Here is a 20,029-nt window from a genome sequence, read left to right as displayed (position 1 = left end):
GTTCATTCTTCTTTGTGCATGATTCTAGGCCATTCAGTTGCCTGCTAGAGTCCCTGCTCCTTGTGCAGGGTGTAGGTAACTTTGTTTTCTCCTTTCCCACAGCCATTTCTCTTTCTTCTGTTGTACATCAGCATTTCTTACTACTTCTGTGCCCCATGCTTAGCTGTGGAAAAAATCAGGCGAGGTGCTGATCTTAATGATCTTACATTTGGTAGGTGGCTTATAGGGTGAGGAAGCTTGGTCACCACTACTGGAGATTATTCAGAGCGAGTTAATGTAATTTTAAAAAAAAAGGTTATTAAAAATTAACGTTGATGTTCATTACTGTATTTCGTTCAATTTAAATATCAAGTAGTCAGGATTTGGTTAATAGTCCGTTTAGTTTTCCAGGCCCAGTACGGTAATAAAATAATCAATAAAAGCGTTCACATTGTTACCAGCTTCACTTAAAGGCCCATGTGGAAAGATCACTTCAGAGAACACAGAAGTGTAGCCAGTTAATGGTGGAATACTGCAGGAATTGATCTACATACAGTACCATCACAAAGGTTTGTTAGAAAATAAAGAATTGTGATGTTGTTTGCAGAGCAGCACAGATTACTTTTATATCTGAAGTGGTCAGTGGGATTATTACTGCATAGGGTAGCTCAGATATTTGCATATGGTTGAAATTCTGGAGACTATTTTAGTAGGTAACATAAATCATATAATTGTGATTTGGAATTTGGCTGGGAACACAGGAGTAGTACTATTAAAAAAAAATCATAAGTACAAAGGTAGTGGTTTGAGTCACAGGCTTATGTGTGATTCAGAGAGGAATCTGCCACCTGTTGCAGAGTGTATTGTAGGTATTGTACTGTACAGGGGAATTTTGTGCAGAAGAATATCAGTTGATATTGAAACAAACATAAAAACATAAGAACAATGTTTGTGATACCAAAACAAATGTAAAAATGTAATAACAATATCTGCTAATGAAACACCAAAACTAATAAGCATGCCATCTCTCTCTTAACTGAATCAGTCTTTTCTGTTTTCTTTAGGGTTTTTCCTCTTTTGTCTGATTTCTTACATTTATGAGTGTCTGTATACATAGTTTGATATGTAAAAAAAAAAAAAAAAAAAAAAAAAAAAAAAAAAGTCTCAAAGTTCTCTATCTTTAACAGTATTTTTCTTTATGATCAAAAGATAGTTTCCTTGAAAGCTCATTATATCTGAAGGTAGATAACTTTTATGGCATAGATTATATTAATATGCACTAGCTTGACATCACAAAAACGATGTGAGGAAGGGGCCAAATATGTCTAATGTTTTTTCCCTGCAAATAGCTGTTTGAAGAAAAGAAAAAATATAGCTCTGCAGCAAACTGACAAGAGCCAAGAAATGTAGTATTAAAAATTGACACTGGTGACATTAAGGGCTACGTATAAACCAGACATCCTTCCCTCAAGCAACTAATGCTATAATTTAGCAATGATTATATATTTTAAATGACTTCTCAAAAAAAAAAAAAAAAAAAAAATGAGCTGTTAAGCTTCTCAGAACTTATGGAACTTTCCAAACCAATTTGCTGCCTAAATATGAATTAAGAAAAAAATCTACTAGGAATTCAGACTGCAGGGAGAATTCAGTCCAAAGCTTATTGGGACTGCTGATGAGTTTTGCTAACTTTGATGGGCCGTGCGTGGGACTGGGTTTATAATTCCATTTTGCTGAGCCTGTGTTTTTAAGGGATCTTCTGGGAGCCTGAAGATGAAATCATATTCATGTTGTTGATTGGGGATGTCTTACTGAAATCAACCAACATTCAAAGGACTATTTAACATGTTAACACTAAACTAGGTTTAAAATCTAATTGATAATTTTTTATAATTTAATGTGCATGAGAAAAACTGAGACTGTTAGAAGCAGGTTAGAATCAGTATTTAATACAGAGATTTTTAAACAAAATACATTTTAAAGGAGTTCTGTTTCTTTGCCGCTTTCAGAGTATTTCTTCTTTTTCTGTGCTTTCACAGAACTTTGCCAGGGACCATGTCAGGCTTACAGGTGAATCTGTGCTACCAAAGAGCAAAATAGTTGTCTTGAAGATGATGAGCAGATTTGAGTCAAGGCATCAAAATACAGTATTACATACCTTTCACCACAGAAATCAAAATGAATGGAATAGATGCAGCATAAATGAGACATAAAGGCTTCCTTATGTAATGCCTTCCACATCTTGCCATGAGAAAGTAATTTGTGAAAATTTTATTGGATTAAAAGTTTTCATGGGAAGTTACATTTATTTTTAAACAAAATAAGCCGGTGATTTTTATCCACTGCTTCTATCCAAAATACCCAAAAGCAGCAGTCCACATTACAGATTTATGACAGACAAAATTATCAGTTTTTAAAACAATGTTTTTGAGGGATAGAAGTTCACCAAAATTTGAAACCACTAATTTTATTTTTCTGAACTATTTTGTAGCTTGAAAGGCCAATCCATTAAAAAAAAAAAAAGGTTAAAAGAATTGCTCCCAAGTGGTAAGTCTGGTTGCCAAGCTTCAGGCTGGAGCCAATTTTTATGGCTGAATTAGAAACCCCTGAAAAATAGGGGTTTTATAATGGAAACACTGATGTAATCTTTACTACAGTGGCACAAATGGTGCTGGTATGATTGATTTATGGCATTACAACGTCTTAACTTAAAATCTGTACGATTTCTGTAAAATGATTGGAAAACATCCTACTGGTGATTTAACACTCTGCAGATGACCAAAACATTTTGGTTCATGGTTTCCACACTGTCAAAGCTTGGCTTTGTCATGTGCAACTTATGAACATTTCTAAGTACTATGGTTCTGAATTTCCTAAAAGTTAAATAAAGAAAAAACCCCATCTTTGCGGGCAGTGTATTTTCCTGCAAACCAGAGCTGTGTTTTAAGTTTCAGAAGAATCTGTGTGTGCAAAGCAGTTTATAGTGGCAGAATCTTCTACATACGATTAATAAAACATGTAGAGCATATCCGATTTCTTGGTACATGTTGTAAAATAACTGCTAGGAAAACCAAGTCTAGGAAGTCCCAAGAAGTCACAACCAGGTAATGCTTGTGAACCAAAATGCTGGAAAGAAAATGCAATGTTTTTTCTTTGTTGTATCAGTCTGCTGGGTGTAGTTGGTTTCATATGACTGAATCGTAACATTTAGTGATTTTTTTTGTTTGCTTAAAACTCATAAAAATGTTCTTTGCTAAAGATTGGTGCTCAGAACGTGTATTTGCTGCTCACAAATTGCAGCATCTGGCAGGCAGGTTGTATTTCAGTCTAACTTAGCAATATTTTACCAATATTTATAAAAGATGTAAAGTTGCGATTTAGCATAAGGCAGGTGGGGATCTTCCCTAGATGATTAGCCAGGCTTAGGACCTTGCCTGGTAGAGAACAGTACTGCTCACTGTGGTTGGTTATGCCTCAAGAGATGTTTTTGAGATACTGAGCAGAATGACTTGCAGTTTAGATTCATATCTCACTCCTCGCAGTGAGGATGCTGCTTGGTATCCCCAGCAGGACTTCAAAATTCCCGGAGGATTCAGAAATGTGCTCATTCACACACCTGTTCATCACCTAAGTAAAACAGTCGGAGTTAAATCCTTTGCTGCAATGAGCATCATGTTGATAACATTTGATATTTCATTGTAGATGGATTGATCACTTCAAATATTTCTGGTGTTCCTGCCACTCTGTTAGGCAGGTGGATCAGGAGCATCTACTTAATGTTTATGACCTCATTAATGTTTATAAATATGTAAAGGGTGAGTGTCGCAGGATGGAGCCAGGCTCTTCTCGGTGACAACCAATGGTAAGACAAGGGGCAATGGGTACAAACTGGAACACAAGAGGTTCCTTTTAAATTTGAGCAGAAACTTCTCACTGAGGGTGACAGACACTGGAACAGGGTGCCCAGGGAGGTTGTGGAGTCTCCTACTCTGGAGACATTCAAACCCATCTGGACACATTCCTGTGTAACCTCATCTGAGGGATTGGACTAGATGATCTTTTGAGGTCCCTTCCAATCCCTAACATCCTGTGATTCTGTGATCTCTGTTGCTTTGCTGTAAAGCTGCAACAAGTAGCTGCGCTTGCTAGTGCTCAAGGCAAGCACTGACATGTAAGAAAATGGAGAAGGAAAACTGTTGGTGATCTAGAGACCTCCAAAAGCAAGAGTTGTTCTTCTCCTGCCCTTTATGCAACTGCACACATCTCCTCTGATGGCATTTCCAGCTCTCTGCTGGCCTGGCATGCTTCCATCCAGGTCCCTTCCTCGTCACTGAGCAACCAAGGCAATGCTTAAGGGGAGAAGAAATCAGGGAGGGAATAGAGCAGTTAACTTGATATGATTTTTGAGCAATGGAAACAAAATGTTGTATTCTATGTAATAATGCACTCTACGTGTGAATATTTTACAGAGGATAGGAGATTTTACTGTGGTAGGATGCCTTTCCTTAATTTCACTACGAAGTCATCGGAAACATCTTTTGTCTACTTCAATAAGACTGTACTTGCATGTACACACATGTACGTGCATTCAAACTATTTAATGTGAAAAATAATGCTTTTCAGTAGTCTTAGATTTCTGTTTAAAAAAGCCTAAAGTAAGTTAAGCCTGGTAAATTGATTAATCCTTATGACTATTTCTAATAGGAAATGGCTAACCCTTATCAACGAGAACACTTGCAGGATTAGGACCATTAAGCCATATGAATAACAGTTCATATGAATCTCTATAGGAGGCCAGTTCATTCGCAGGTCTGACTATTGGCTTAGTAGCTGGATTTTTAGAGGACACATTTTTGAAAATTACTTTGTCAATAAATAGAAGAGCAGAAAAGGCTTTCACTGCTAATTACCATCCAATAAAGACATTTAAAAACTTAACTCTGTATTTTGCATCATATTAAACAAGAATGATTAGAAGAACTTGAAAATAACAAAGGATTATCCTCTAGTTACATTATAAATACTAGACCCATAAATCAAGTGGTATTTTTCATTTGTTGAAATTTTTGAAATTTAACTTCCTACTGGTTGCATTATTAAAAAAAAAAAAAAAAAAAAAAGGAAGAAAAAACCCTGACTTTTTGTGTGTAATGATTTCCTTTAACTGTAGTACTAATTCTTTGTGGATAACTAATCATGTTTCACTATTTTGTATCTCACGTTAGACTTCAGCTGTGTGATATATTGGTAGCCATGAAAACAGCTCACAACAACATGCCAAGCAGTACAGCAGCAAAGGGGCTGCGCTGCAGTGTAACAGTGTCTGAATTGCTTTTCTCATTTAGAAACTTGTTGTTTCTTAGATGTGTATGTTCAAAGCGTCATAAACTGAGTGCTTTCTGGTCTTCTGCATGTGGTTGGATAATCTATAATATTACTAATTTATGCGTTTGAGGAAAAACACATTGGTTAAATATTCTTATTTGGCTAAACCATGTAAGTAGTTTGAAATACATTGAAACTTTGCATCAGTTGTTGAAAATTGAGGAACTGTATCACTAGTGAGGACAAGAACAGTCAACATCTGCATTATACAAATAATGCTTTTGCATTTTAAAATGTTACTAAAACATAAAAATCTGCATAATCGAAGTTTGTTGCTGTCGTGAATGTATATTTTACCTGACAAGGCACATGCTAATGCAAAGTTGTTTTGTTTTCAGAGTGATTATGTTGCATTACCATTAATTCATGTGTGCACTGTGACAAGATGTAATGGTGTATCATGTTGCTTTAATGTAATGAATCCAGTACTCCCAGCTCTTAAGTCGTGTTGCTGGAAATGATTACATAAAACAGAAATCGCTGTGACTAAAACCCTTGCAAAGCTTTAGAACTCCTGCATGTTATAAGAAGCTTTTGGGGGGGTTTAAAGTAACTTCTTAAAAACTTACTGAAGGCTTCCCTTGGTAATACTTTTACTCTTTTCTGACTGTTTTTTGCATTCCACTGAAATTTGCATTATCTTTTAAGCATTGCAAGAGCTGTGCTATAATTTTGCGCAGATGTGTATGTTAAGTGAACACGATGTGCTTATTTGTTACATTTATGCTACTTTTCTATCTTTATCTGGGTAAGAAGGATGAAATTATGTATTAAATAAAAACATCATAGATTTAGCCATGCCCATTCTCTGTAGGTCCTGTAAGACTGCAAAGATTGCTTTTAAAACTAAGGTGGTTGCAGAGGTCTCTGAATATCATCTAAATCTTAGAACCATAAAACTCAAAGTCTCTAAACTAGCTGAATGTCGCTCTGTGCTGAAAGACTCTACTTAGGCTCTGGCAGCTTTTGTCTGAGTTGATGTGCCTTGAACAGAAAGTTTGCCATTCACTCAGACACTCAACATTTGAGGAAATAAGGATAGTATATCTTATAAGAATGACCTCACTTCAGAAAAGACATCTCTTCTTTCCCATTCCCGTTTCTGTTAACTTCTCTTTAGGTTTTATCTTTCTAGTAGATAAACATAGCACTTCAACTACTGCAACATGTTATTTAGTTCAAACATGCAGCCAGGAAAATACTTGAAGGACTTTCATTTTTGCACAGATCATTCATGTTCCTATGTTGTGTAGCCAGAACTCTCATTTACAAGTTGAATGAGATATTTCAAAAATTCTAGAGAGACATTTTAACATTACAAACATCACAATATGTAAATTAAGGAAAACCTCTTCCTGCCCCCCCTGCCATAATCCAGTCTTATTACTGACAATATCTTTTTTCTGACCTTGAAATAACTCTCAAAGGAAGTTGTTGTGTTGCTTTTTTAATAAGCAGACATGTAACTTTTTTCTCAGCAATGACATTTAAAAATAGATATGTTCAATGTAATGTGTCACTGTTCAGTCAGATTTGTGCTTTATATTGATTTTTTTTTCCTAAGTGGCCTCAGACTATGTTCATTTGAGTGAAAATTATACATTAAATATATAGCTAGATTCAACATCCGTGCTCACTATGAAATTTCTTTTATTTGGAAATATTATATAAGTTTTACCAAAACATAACCTTAAAAAGGTGAGAATTTCCAAAATAGAAATAGATTGTTTCTGTTAAAGATTATTTCTTATATATGTAGGTGCATGCTGAGCCTTGTTAGAGTGTTTTATTATGCCTACATCGTAATTCTGAAATATTATTAACCAAATGCCTGATGTTTATAACATTAATCATTCTTCTGAGATCAGTGGGACTTCTCATGTACTTGTACTTGGACTCATGTTCATGCATCATCTTCAGGTGGAGCCAAGATTTTTTTTGGAGAAGTAACCATATAAATAAGTTATTTAGATGACTGTAATTGATAACGTAGGGCACAAACCTACCCACCTTGTTTAGATAAGGAATCATTTTTAATATGAGATAAATAATTTCATTGGGATTTCCGGAGAGTGGGGGAGACAGACGAAGGGGGACGACATAACTTTCATGAATAGCAATTGAGTGAGGGCTCAGGCACCTGGGTTGCATCCTGTTTCGGGCTGGTTTTCTTCCCAGCAGCCTGCATGTATCACTGTGCATTCTGATTGCATTACCCACACAGTCGACAGTTTTGTACATAACAGCCTTTTTTTTTTTTTTTTTTTTTTTTTTTAGTACATTGGTGACTGTTCCATGTGGTTGCACTTATTAGCAGCGAAACCCACCCTGTTATCAATTTACAAAGTGAATGCACTTCTGAAAAATCCTAGTGGGGAAAAAAATGTTACTTAGAGGTACTTGAGCTGAATTTACCATTTGAAGTAAAATAAAGCCAAGTACGTGAATGTCAGTAAACTTGCTTATAGGGGTGGATGGTAAAGCACATTATTTAGAAGGTTGAGTCATGAGGCTGGTCGGGTTTGCCGTGTTACATCTGGCACGTCAGTCAAAGCCGGGGCAGCTGCCGCCTGTCACTAGTGCTCTGGTGGGGCATGTCCATCCATCAATGTTACCAGCCAGCAGCACCCACTAGTTTTGTGAAAAGCACTTAGCCTGGACCTACGTGTATTTTCAGTATTATCACGGCAACCACTTTTAGTGCTCTTATGAGACCAATAGAAAACAGTTTCATAGAAGGTCTGTTATTTTTCATATGTAGTATCTTATTAGACAAAATATTTGAGTAATGGTAGTGGTATGTTGTTAGTTTAGAGAAAAAAAAGGTATTTAATATTACGAACAATTTTGCATCTGTTTTGATATTTCCTTTTTTACAAACCACCTCAAACTACTTTAAGCAGTGATGTTAAAAGTTGAAATGCAGTCAATCAAAACAAAATTCAGTAAATCCTGAGAACAGCATCATCCACTGAATCCTGATTAATTTTCTTTTTTTTTTTCATATATTGCCACATGACAGATCTGCATGCAGTAAGAAAATTAATGTGAAATTATATTTCTAATTATTCATTCCAAATGTGTGTGTTTCAGCTAATAGTACAGTTAAATTGCCATGCTTGCACTTAAGTTAAAAAGTGGAAGTCCTGACAGCGAGTTTCAATGGATCTCCTCCTTTTGGTGAAATTAGTGGACATTTTGGAGCGAAGACAAAAGAGTAAAAATCAATTTAAAATGTTTCTATAAATGCATTAGCGACAACAGGAGGGCTGAGGAGAATCTCCATCCTTTATTGGGTGCAGGGGGAAACGTAGTCCCAATGGATGAGGAAAAGGCTGGGGTACTAAATGCCTTCTTTGCCTCAGTCTTTAATAGTAAGACCAGTTGTGCTTCAGGTACCCAGCCCCCTGAGCAGAAGACAGTGATGTGGAGCAGAATGAAGCCCCAATAATCCAAGAGGAAATGGTTGGTGACCTGCTACACCACTTGGACACACATAAGTCTATGTGGCCAGCTGGGATCCATCCAGGAGTGCTGAAGGAGCTGGCAGAGGTGATCACCAAGCCACAGTCCATTATTTCTTAGCTGTCCTGGCTAACCAGGGAGGTCCCATTTGACTGGAGGTTAGCAAATGTGATGTCTATCTACAAGAAGGGCCAGAAGGAGGATCCGGGGAACTATAGACCCTGTCAGTCTGACCTCACTGCCAGTGAAGGTTTTGGAGCAGATAATCTTGAGTGCTATCATGTGGCATTTACAGGACAGCAAAGTGATCAGGCCCAGTCAGCACGGGTTTATGAAATGCAGGTGCTACTTGAGTAAACTGGTCTTCTGTGACAAGGTGACCTGCTTAGTGGATGAGGGAAACTCTGTGGATGTTGTCTGCCTAGACTTTCTGTTTCCCACAGCATTCTCCTTGAGAAACTGACCACTAATGACTTGGATGGGTGTACTCTTCATTGGATAAAATCTGGCTAGATGGCCAGGCCCAAAGAGTTGTGATGAATGAAGCCAAATCCAGTTGATGGTCAGTCACAGTGGTGTTCCCCAGGGCTCAGTATTGGGGCCGGTTCTGTTTAATCACCTTATCAATGATCTGGATGAAGTGATTGCGTGCAGCACTACAGCCTCGGAAGAGTGGCTGGAAAGCTGCCTGGCAGAAAGGGATCTGGGGGTGTTGATTGATGGCCAGCTGAATATGAGCCAGCAATGTGCCCAGGTGGTTACGAAGGCCAACAGCATCCTTAGCTTGTACCAGGAATAATGTGGCCAGCAGAACTAGAGAGTGATTGTGACACTGTACTCGGTGCTGGTGAGGCCGCATCTTGAATCCTGTGTTCAATTTTGGGCCCCTCACTACAGGAAAGACACTGAAATACTAGAGAGAGTTCAGAGGGAGATTACAAGGCTGGTGAGGGGTCTGGAGCACAAGTCTGATGAGCATCTGAGAGAACTGGGGCCGTTCAGCCTAGAGAACAGGAGGCTGAGGGGAGACCTTATTGCTGTCTACAACTACCTGAAAGGAGGTTGTAGCATGGAGGGCGTTGGTGGCTTCTTCCAAGTGGCAAGTGATGGGACAAGAGGAAATGGCCTCAAATTGTGCCAGGGGAGGTTTAGATCAGATATTACGAAAAAATTCTTCACGGAAAGAGTTGTCAGGTGTTGGAAGTGCTTGGGTCACCATCCCTGGAGGTGTTTAAAAGACTTGTAGATGTGGTGATCAGGGACATGGAGTGGTGGCAGACTTTGCAGTGCTACGTTAATGATTGATCTTAAAGGTCTTTTCCAACCTAAATGATTCTATGGTTCTGTGCAGATTTGCCCTTGCGCTCAAAGATTAATTTTGTCATTTATTAACAGTTGGATATTGTTTTAATTATGCTACTTGAATTTATATTTTCACAAAAAATAAATTTAATTTTGTATTTCAGTGCATATAACTTTTTATCACTCACCACCTGAAATAATGTCAGTTGGGTTCCTCAGGTAAAAAAAAAAAACACAAACAAAAACAGAACAGGAAAACAAACAAACCACTGTGGGTCCTCAGGTTTTGATAAAAGCACAACATGTATTTTTGAAAGGGAGAAAAGGAGGATGAGTACCAGGGCTTTTCCTTTCTTACATAGTTGGAATGTCTCCCACCACTCCCAAGCGCAGGGTGTGAACCTGCAGGTCAGCACTTCTGTTATAGCTTGTAGTTCACACCTGTCGTGAAGTAGAATAAGGACAGGAAGAAGGCATCTTTTTTTAGGAACTTAGAAGGAACATTTATTTGGACTCTGGAGGACAGGGACAATAATTCTTCTATCTGTCTGCTGTGGTGAAAAACATGAAAAAAACTATGTGCCTCCCTCCAGCAATAAGGGACATGATAAAGCAGGGTGGAAGAGGCTTAATCGTGGTGAGATGCAGAGCAGGGCACCAGGACAGCCAACTGAAGTGTCTATTGAGAAAAGGGCAAGTTACTTTATGTAGTACACTGTGGCTCAGCTTCTATGAGCTGCATTCTCATTTTCATTGGTTTATATCCATTAAAGCATTGTTTTACCTTTTTAAGTGCTTCAGTAAAATAAGGACATTTATTCAGTGATAAATAAACAATGTCTAAGGCATTAGTACTGATAATAAGGAATACGGTCTGCATATGAATTTTTGTCATCTGTTCTCTGTGATTCTCAGCATATGTGCCAACATTGATGAACTAAAAATCTCAGTGTGGTTTGGGTTTTTTATTGACTATATAATTTATTTTTTAAAAATATATCTCAGATCAAGACATGCTTATTTTAAAGTATTAGTATTTCTTTTCAGCCTTTTTAGATGTCAGTCCAAATTTGTATCAATCTGTAATATGTGTGTGTGTAACAATAGGGAAGGAAAACGGTGTTTGTGTTGTGTGACTACTTTGACTTGATTGTTCCTTAGCTGCTGAAAAATAATTATTCTTAACCATTAAGTTCACAGGCAAGAGAACTATTTTATGTAAAGTTTGTCTTATTCTTTATTTTGGTTAAAGATTATTTGTATTAATTTAATATTTTAAATGTTAATAATTGTTTTACTAAATTGCCATTCATTTTAATTTGAGTGAGAGTGACAGTAAAAATGATAGTATTGTAGCACTCTCACGTATTTCTAGAGAACTTTCATAGTAAGATAAATCTTTCAGTCAAAATCAGTATGACATAAATCATTAGTCTGAGAAGTGATTTACATGTTGAAATTTTGCATTTGGTTTTGTAGCCTATTTCAGGAGATATGTGTGTACAGGTAGACTCTAAATTTCCATGTTTGTCTTGGATCAGTGATGAGTTGAGAGGATATGAACTAGGGAAACTGTTTGCTGTTTCATATTTCTTTTTAATTGGAAGTTTTGTTCATGCATCAATGCAAAAGTAATTGAAACCCCTAAATGTAGCAAAGGTTTCCACTGAAGAATGTTACAAATCTCTCTCTGTATCTTTGTTTGAACTTCACAGGTTTTTATCTCTCATTGGAGGAAACGCAAATGACATAGGAAAGTCAGATATGCAGCAAAAAATAAATGCAGTAATTCAAAAGGAGGGACTGGAAGGCACAGCCAAAAGGCTAAATACGACAGTGCACACACTGCAGCTGATCATCGATGGTCTGACTCAGCCTGAAGGCTTTGACATCCGAACAGGTAAACCCTTGTGGTGAAGGTTTGTAATCTCAGTTTGATTGTTCTACATACCAGTTTTAAAACAGCACATTTTCTTCTTCTGAAGTCAGTAGTAGATTTTCATGGTGCATCCATCACACATGGACATGTAACTCCATTTCTTTTCTCAGGCAAGATAGAGGCTATGTCATAGTCAAGTAAGGAATGTGAATTCTGTCTTAAATCATGGTATTTTCAACCATAGGAAGGGGAGTTGTATGGCTGTTAACAAAATAAATAGTTTCAATATGTTGACTCTGTACTGACTTAAGTCTGTGGTGGCTTTCCATCACAGAGGGGAAGCTGAGACCAAGCTGAAACAGTAGTAGTAAAGGTCTGTGGAGCAGTAGCGTAGTCATGCGTAGTTTTCTATTGCACTAGTTCCTGGAGACAAGTGTAGTTGGAGCACATGGCTCATGGCCTACCTTGGTTAAAACTTTGCAATAGTGCTGAACAGTTTGAGGTGGAATAGAAGAAATATGAGGTAAGCAATGAAGTAAAACATCTGGAGATGCTCTTGTTTAACAAAACAAATGTACTGTCTTGTAACAGCAAGAGATAAAGGTAGGCAGCAAAGATGCAGGCTTGTAATAACAAATAATAAACTTACACTTAAAAAAAAATTCCCTCTTTTTCTAGATTAATTAGTAGTTTCCTTGCAGATTTTATAATTATTTCCCACTAGTGATCTTGAAAATGAGTATTTTCTATGTCTCCATTTGTTCTGGTGATCTCACATCTAAATTACACTAGAATTCTATTCTATTAGCATACGAAGATATAAAAGCAAAATAAAATCTTTGGTGGAAATAGTCGTATTCATCTCACCCAGTACATTCAGTATTACTATAGACAGACTCTGACTAGAGTAGACAGCCTAGTAGCCTTGTATAGCTGTAATTCTCACTGTATTTGCAACCCTGCTAGTGACTGCCAGTGAGGAAATGCATTGCATCTAGTAGGGCTTAGGCAGATTGAATGGTTTGTACTCTACCCTGATTCAAAAAATAGTCTTGGTTTAAGGTTCAATTACCTTGTTTTTTCCAACAGTAGAGATATGATGTTAGGGAATTACAGACCAAGGAGTAGCTTTCCTAAGTATCCTCTTAAATATAATTGAAATTCTATGTTGTTTATTTTTCCTGAATGATTTTAGTACAAAGGAAAAAGGGAAGAATTATTTGGAGAAAGGAAAAGAATAGAATATTTTTATCATATTATTTTAAAAATATTTTTCTAGCCAAGGTCTTGCAAGGCATTTCTTGCAAGAAATTGTCGTCTTAACATTAAAATTCAACAGCTAATCGAGTAACTGTAATCGATGAAAAAAACAGGCTTGCAAACACTTAAAAAGATTCCCATCTTTCCTCTGATTCTTCTTCTGCTTGTTGCTCTCAGTGGCCGTTTAGTTGCTTTTTTCCTTTGAAGCGCTTCTGCGCAATACAATGTTACGAAAGGATTAACCATTTTGGACTTGAGTAGTTAAGTACATTCCTTCAGCAGAAAATTTGATGTCATTCAAAGCCCCTTGATGCACTGGCCAGCTTGCGTATTCGGTTGGGTTCTGATCCACAGCCTGGTGAGCCTGGTGAAGTTACAGACTGATTTCTAGTGCATTTTAGCTATGAAGTTGTTCAGGCTGTATTTAATTTCTCAAAGATAAATATAGTAAAATGGTCGCAATCCTGGTTTTGGTGATGCTCTCTGTGGAAAATCTCAGTCCCATTGTATCTTGGAAAAGGTAAAACAGGAGTAGGAGAAGGCTGAAAGGAAGTCCTCGAGATGGCTCAGAAGGGGTTTCTGTGGGAGCAGAAGGTGGTAAGCAAGTAACAAGACAGTTTAAAAGAAACGTATGTGCCCTTAAATGCAGAATGAGAACTTGAATATATTGGGATATTACCCACATGTATGTGATTTATATGTTGTCAGTGCAAAGAAGCAGCTGATTGTGTGGTGTCATGGGAAGCAGTTGATTGTGTGATGCGGTGCAGGTGAACAGCAAGCCTAAGAACAGTGCTCTGTTGACTTTTCTCTTTAGTATGTGATGAGACTGAGAATTCACTTTCTTGCCTACAAATTTGTATAAGAATAGAATTTTACATGTAATTTCTGTAGCTCAAGTAAGAATCACCTGAAGTCTTTTCTCCCTAGCTCCAAGAAGATTTAAAGACTATTTCTGTCACTAGCTATTAATAAAATACTACAAGCTTCTGATGCTCTCATGGTAGCTTCATATCACAGAGTTCACTATACTTAGTACTCCATTAATCGGTGTCTTTTAAAGTGATTCATAAAATATATGAAATAAGTTGTTTATTGCAGGTGGATCTTTATTTTTAAAATGTAATTAAGCTGTACTTGGGACCTTAGAGCTACCTTGGGATGACTTCTTAATTAGAAACAATCAGCTAGAAACAACCCTTAGAATATAATACAAGCTTTTTCTCCATTGTCTTATTTTTGTTTCTTGTTTCTTATAACAGATTTTGATAAACCAGACTTCAAGAGAAGCATAGTCTGCCTTGAAGACTTAAGTGTTGGTACTGTTCTGACTGGAAAAGTGGAAAATGCAACACCATTTGGAGTTTTTGTTGATATCGGTGTGGGGAAAGCAGGCTTGATTCCAGTACGAAACATAACAGAAGCAAAACTTTCTAAAGTGAAGAAAAGAAGAAGTCTGGGGTTAGGTCCTGGAGAAAGGGTGGAAGTTAAAGTGCTTAATGTCGATATTCCTCGATTGAGGATAACGTTGGATCTTATTCGCGTTTTATGAGAAGGTTTTTATGATTGAGCCTTCATTTTAAAGGTTCATATCAGCAAGGTTCTGGTGATTCAGGAATTTAATGAGTGTTGAAAATGAATGAACCTTGAAACCTTCAACCTTTTTTTTTTTTTTTTAACAGTTTTTCCTCATTTCTTGAATCCTTTCTGTTAATAATTGTTGAAACAGTTTATTGGATTACCTCCAAGCAACCTTGTTATTTTGTCTGCAGAGCAAATGAAATTCCAGTGGACTGTCAGACAGATTTCTTATCTGTTCTGTCTGCGCAAGACTTGCTGTCTCGGTTTTTAGTCAGTACTGCATGAGCAGACACATCTACTGCCCCCCTTCAAAAAACAGCCATTCAGTTTGCCTGTTTTCTGGTTGAGACTTTAAAAGAGGGTACCTAGTTGTAGAAGAAAAGGATCTTTGTAAGTTAGTTGGTGATGACATTACTTCAAAAGTAGGCTGACAAAAGAGCAGCTGCTAATACTGTTGATGGTTCAGAGATATGTAGCTTTAATTTATTTGAGCAACATTATTAGGAGGTCTGTTTACCTGTCTTATTATTGCTTATTCAGTTATCATTGATTAATGCAGTTGAATGTACCGTGGGATTTAAGGAATTTTGCTCAAAGGTATCAAAAAGACATTTATGTTGTTCTGCACTTGTGCAAAATAAAAACATTTCTGGCCATCTTTTCTCAGTGTGTTGGTTCTACAAGTAATTTAACAGTCCTAGTTCTCTTTCTTTCCAACATGGGCTCCATCAGTAACATTTCAGCTTAAGGATGCAGCTTGTGAGGATGCACTTGTCTGACCTTCTGAATAGTACCCACTTTCCTGAGCTTTAACACTGGACTACAGCCCACGGCCTGATGCTGTTCCTGATTTAATAAAGTAGTTCTAGTACATCTTGGACTCCTTTAACCTGACTTTTTTTTTTTACATCTTTGATATAATGTATTTTTATGCTTGTTTTGAGTGATGAACAATTTTTCAACACTTGTCTTCCCACACTGTGCTCATGAAGGCATGATTTATTCTCCATAAAGACCTTTTTTCCATTTGTAGAAGTTTGAATGTTTTCTAGATTTCTGTTTTAATAAGAACACTCATTGCTTCCTGCTAGGAGTGCCTAACACATGAGGTTTTTTTCTTCCACCTACAGGCTTTTTATTTTGATGATGTTTCAAAGGGATTATCAATTTGGCCAAGTTTGCAAAGGACAAGCAAAGGTGCAGTGGCAGAAGAACCTCTGGCAACAGCACGTGTATGTGGCTTTTCCAGGGAATTTTTAGTGTATTGGATGTTTCTTCCATTGAAGCCATCAAGCTCACCTGTAAGCTGGCAGAAGCTCCTGTCTTTAGCAGATGAGCACAGATAACACCTATAGCAAGTGTCAAACGTCTTGGATTACAAGATTTCTAACTACAAATGTCCAAATAACTGTTGGCACAGGGACTATGTGAAAGTTAGGAAAAGGTTGGCATCATTTAATCACCCACCTCTGTGCTTTAATTTTCAAAATTAAGAGCTAGCTGTAGACAGTGTATTTTGGAGATTATGGAATTGTTTAGCCAGGGGGAAAAAAAGGAGACAGATCTTACTAGCTTCACTGCATTCTGTCTACCAAACTAAAAAAGACCATTTTCTGAAATACAAAAGTGAGCACAGATTGCAATCATGTTTCTTAGGCCTTTTGAAATATTCCTGTCCTACTCTGCAAAGTAGGTTTTGTTTTTCTCACTGTTAATTCCCAGGAGGCTTCTTGCTTTCTCAGAGAACTGACCTACAAATCAAGTTATGTATTCGTGAGGTAGTTTGGTTTCTCCATAGCAGAATTCAGAACATCACAGGGACTACTGGAAAATGTCCTCTCTCGAATTTTTTTTATGCCACCAAAATGAGAAGCTTATGACTATCAATATGTTAAATGTCTGCAGCTCTGCAAATGTAATCCCATTATTTGACAGCTAATTCAGTGTCTTAACTACTTCCCACAGAAATGTTTTTTTTCTTTGCCAGAACACAGCCGTTATACCAGCCTAATGAGGGGCTAAAAAGGATGAATATGTTCCTATGACTTTCTCAGTTTTTGTCAGATCTTTGTCTGGAGATGTTAAAATTCTGTCTTCTTAATCACTTTCTCTCGAACTCTTGTGGCTTTCAGATATCTGTCATCAAAGCATCAAGATTGTTTTCGCTAATTCACCTTCCCCTTCAGTTTCTGAACAAAGTAAAAACTGCTGGCTGGGTGCTAGTGTTCCCATTTGAGATGCTCTTCACGATGCAGTCCAGTCTTCGGAACAACTTTTGTAGTGCTTAATGGTGATGCCTCCAAGATTTAAAACAAACAAAAACTACCCTTGCTTCATCCTGATCTTACTTAAATGCTTCAAAGTACAGTCTTCTCAGGGGAAGAATTAAATATGAGTATTTAAGTCTCACTAAAAAAAAAAAAAAAAAAAAAATGTACTTTTGCCTTAAGCTGCAGATTCCAAGGCATTTACTCACTGTTCCACCTCTCCACAACAGAATCCAGCCCATTGATCTTAGCTGACAATCTGCTTCTTTAGTCCCACCCACACTCAGAGTAGTCTGGTATTTTGCAATCACCTTCCTCCAACATGCAGACCCATAAGAAGATCTTCTAAAGATTTCCTGTGCTTTAGATGTTACACAAAGGAGAAGGATTCTTCTACCAAACAAGATGGCACTTGTATGCTGGCTGTAGTAATGCAAATGAAGAGTTTAAAAGAAGCCATTTGTTTTGGTTTTATTCCTGCCTCAGGCAGTTTTAGACAGCATATATCAATTTTCCAGAAACTTGTCAACCTCGGGAATGATTTAGTATGCTGTTAAACATAATAAAATCAATAGGAAAACAAATAGAATTTCCATGAGGAGCCAGACGGTTGGGGAAGCTTGTCCATATGGCAAATAGACCTGCTGGAATTTGGGGCTTTGTGGGGCACTTGCATTAGAAGAGTTGCATACTTAGAAAAGGTAATGCATAATTCAGTAGAACAAATAATCTAACAGCTTTGTGGTAGTTCATCTTGATTTGGTGTCTGTATTTATTTAACAACAAAGACACTTAGTAACTCTATGCCTGGAAGCTACAAACCAAACATGAATCATATTTGCCTAATTTCAGAGCTTTATATAAGGAGAATCACCTGCTCTGAAGTGAATGCTGCATTCTTGTTTCAGCCTGAATAGCATCTTCGCTTTTCCAGCCTTTCCGCAGGTAATTTATGTAACTATTTGGTTTTGCTTAAGGACATCCAACTTCAAGACTATCAGTCCTGTAAGGAAGTGGAGGGAACCCATTGATTACGCCAGCCCATGTTACTCTTTGTCACTCCCATGTGTTTAAGGTTTCCTAAAGAGCTGTGAGGGAGTTGGTGTGTCTCCGTGTGTACATAAAAGTTTGGTAAGTCAGATATTCCACTCCACCCCATTAGAGACCTTCTAGAGTTTTGTGAGCACCTCAGTTTACGGGTCCCAACTGTTGTTCATCCTCTTCACAGGCATGTAGAAGCTGTAAGTGTTGAGAAATATTTCATCTTGAGAAATCATTGCATCTCCACGCTCCACAAAGCTTCACAAGTAACTGATGTGTCTGCATGTCTTACAGCAAACCTCAGTGATCAGTGTTTAGAGAATTTTTGGTTGCCTGTTTCCAGTTGAACTTCTAAATGGTCCCATCAGCAGATGTTGCAACTGGCTAGAGGTACCTCCTGCGAGGAGGCCATTGAAGAGTGCTGCTTATTTGGAGGTGTCTCTAGGAGCTGACCACTCACTTCCATCTAATCTGTGCTGGAACTTTGGTTGGACGTTCTTCCAGATGGACATAAATATTTTAGTCAATCATGACAGGTCAACTTATTCTCCAAAATCTTTTCTGCAATTGATGGCAATTTCTAGAGAGCTGAAGTTGAATAGCAAGTCATAAAAAGTCTATGTATTGCACCACAGATTTTACTACAGCTTCTGCAACTTTGAGATCAACAGTCAAAATGCTTGAGGCCGGGAGGTACCAGTGCTGGAATATTGCTTCTGTGTGAGTTTGTACAATGGGCCTTGCTGCTGTTAATCTTCTGGTTTTCATGCTGTTCGTGTAGCTGTTAAGTCTCCCCTGGGCATGTTTGAGATGCATCAAGGATCCCAAGAGATCCTCCACTCTGGAAGTGAGCGAGGAGTGGTGGCCATGGCCGGAGTGGGATTACTCTCATCCCATTGAGAATTTTAAATTTAACCAAAAGTTCAGTGTAAAGCTCTCAAATCTCATCTCACCAGCTCTCTGTGCCTGACTAGGAGCTAACAGCTTTTGAAATTTGCCTGGTTACTCCTTATTTCACTTGTTAGAGCTTCTACCTTGTTTGGCTTCTTCTAAAATTGAAGATTAAGGCATGCTCAGCGCAACAGTCCAGTTAATACTATTAGAAATTTTTTTTTTTCCTTTGTCTTCATCTGTTCTTCTCCACAAGGAGCAACAAAGAAGGGAATACTTAGTAAACTGAGGAGCCATGTAATTTCTTTAGCTTTATTAAATCTGGTCAAGTCCAGGCTCTTACCTGCGGAAAGGTTGTTTGTCTTCAGCAAGTAATTAGAAGACCACCATCTCTGAAAAGTTAATCTAAATGTTATTTTTTCCTTATCTTACAGATCCATTTATCCTACTACACTTGTATGTTAAGTGAGAAGTGTTTTCAATATGCAATCAGCTAACCTGGAGTTTTGCATTCTCATATCTCATCATCAGTCATGTTTCTAGTAAAGACTATGACTTTATTTGTGGTCAAGCAGTGAATTTTTTTGCGTGTGACTCATGATGAGGTATGTGGAAATAATGTCATGAGAAGAATTACGCTTGAGGGTCGTTTACAAAGACTGAATAGAAGTGAAATCTTAGGAAAATCTTTTCACCTCAGAATTAAATGTGTGGAATAGCTTGGCAGAGAGCAGAAACTGCCACATACCAGAGGCTGTATGTTGGCACCGTGACTGCTTTTTTGTGTGGTAGGGAGAAGGAGAGGTAGGAAAGGGGAAATGGAAGGAAATTAAGGGATTGGGGGAAGAACATCCTGGAGATTTAAATCGTCTTATGGGAGTGAAGTTGAGGATGAAATGCAAATGGTGGTAAAGCAGTAGTAATGGAATCTGAGCCTGGTTATCTTTTACTCTCTGTACCTCACATGAAGGTAAAAAGA

The 20,029-nt window shown here is 37.6% G+C and overlaps 1 protein-coding gene across 3 annotated transcripts in view; it reads left to right on the top strand.

Moving 5' to 3' along the window:
- SRBD1 (S1 RNA binding domain 1) overlaps positions 1 to 15,512 on the top strand; it is a 131,480-nt gene extending 115,968 nt beyond the window's left edge. For all 3 annotated transcript variants that reach the window (XM_082047646.1, XM_082047648.1, XM_082047647.1), the window contains exons 21-22: positions 11,847 to 12,031; positions 14,533 to 15,512. In XM_082047646.1, coding sequence (XP_081903772.1) covers positions 11,847 to 12,031; positions 14,533 to 14,822 — 475 coding nt within the window. In that variant the 3' untranslated portion in view covers positions 14,823 to 15,512. The remainder of the gene's footprint in view (positions 1 to 11,846; positions 12,032 to 14,532) is intronic.
- The last annotated feature ends 4,517 nt before the right edge of the window (positions 15,513 to 20,029 follow it).

The sequence above is a fragment of the Streptopelia decaocto genome, assembly GCF_964273445.1.
Source record: "Streptopelia decaocto genome assembly, chromosome: 3".
Classification (NCBI taxonomy): domain Eukaryota; kingdom Metazoa; phylum Chordata; class Aves; order Columbiformes; family Columbidae; genus Streptopelia; species Streptopelia decaocto.
This window is presented reverse-complemented; position numbering and strand designations above follow the sequence as displayed.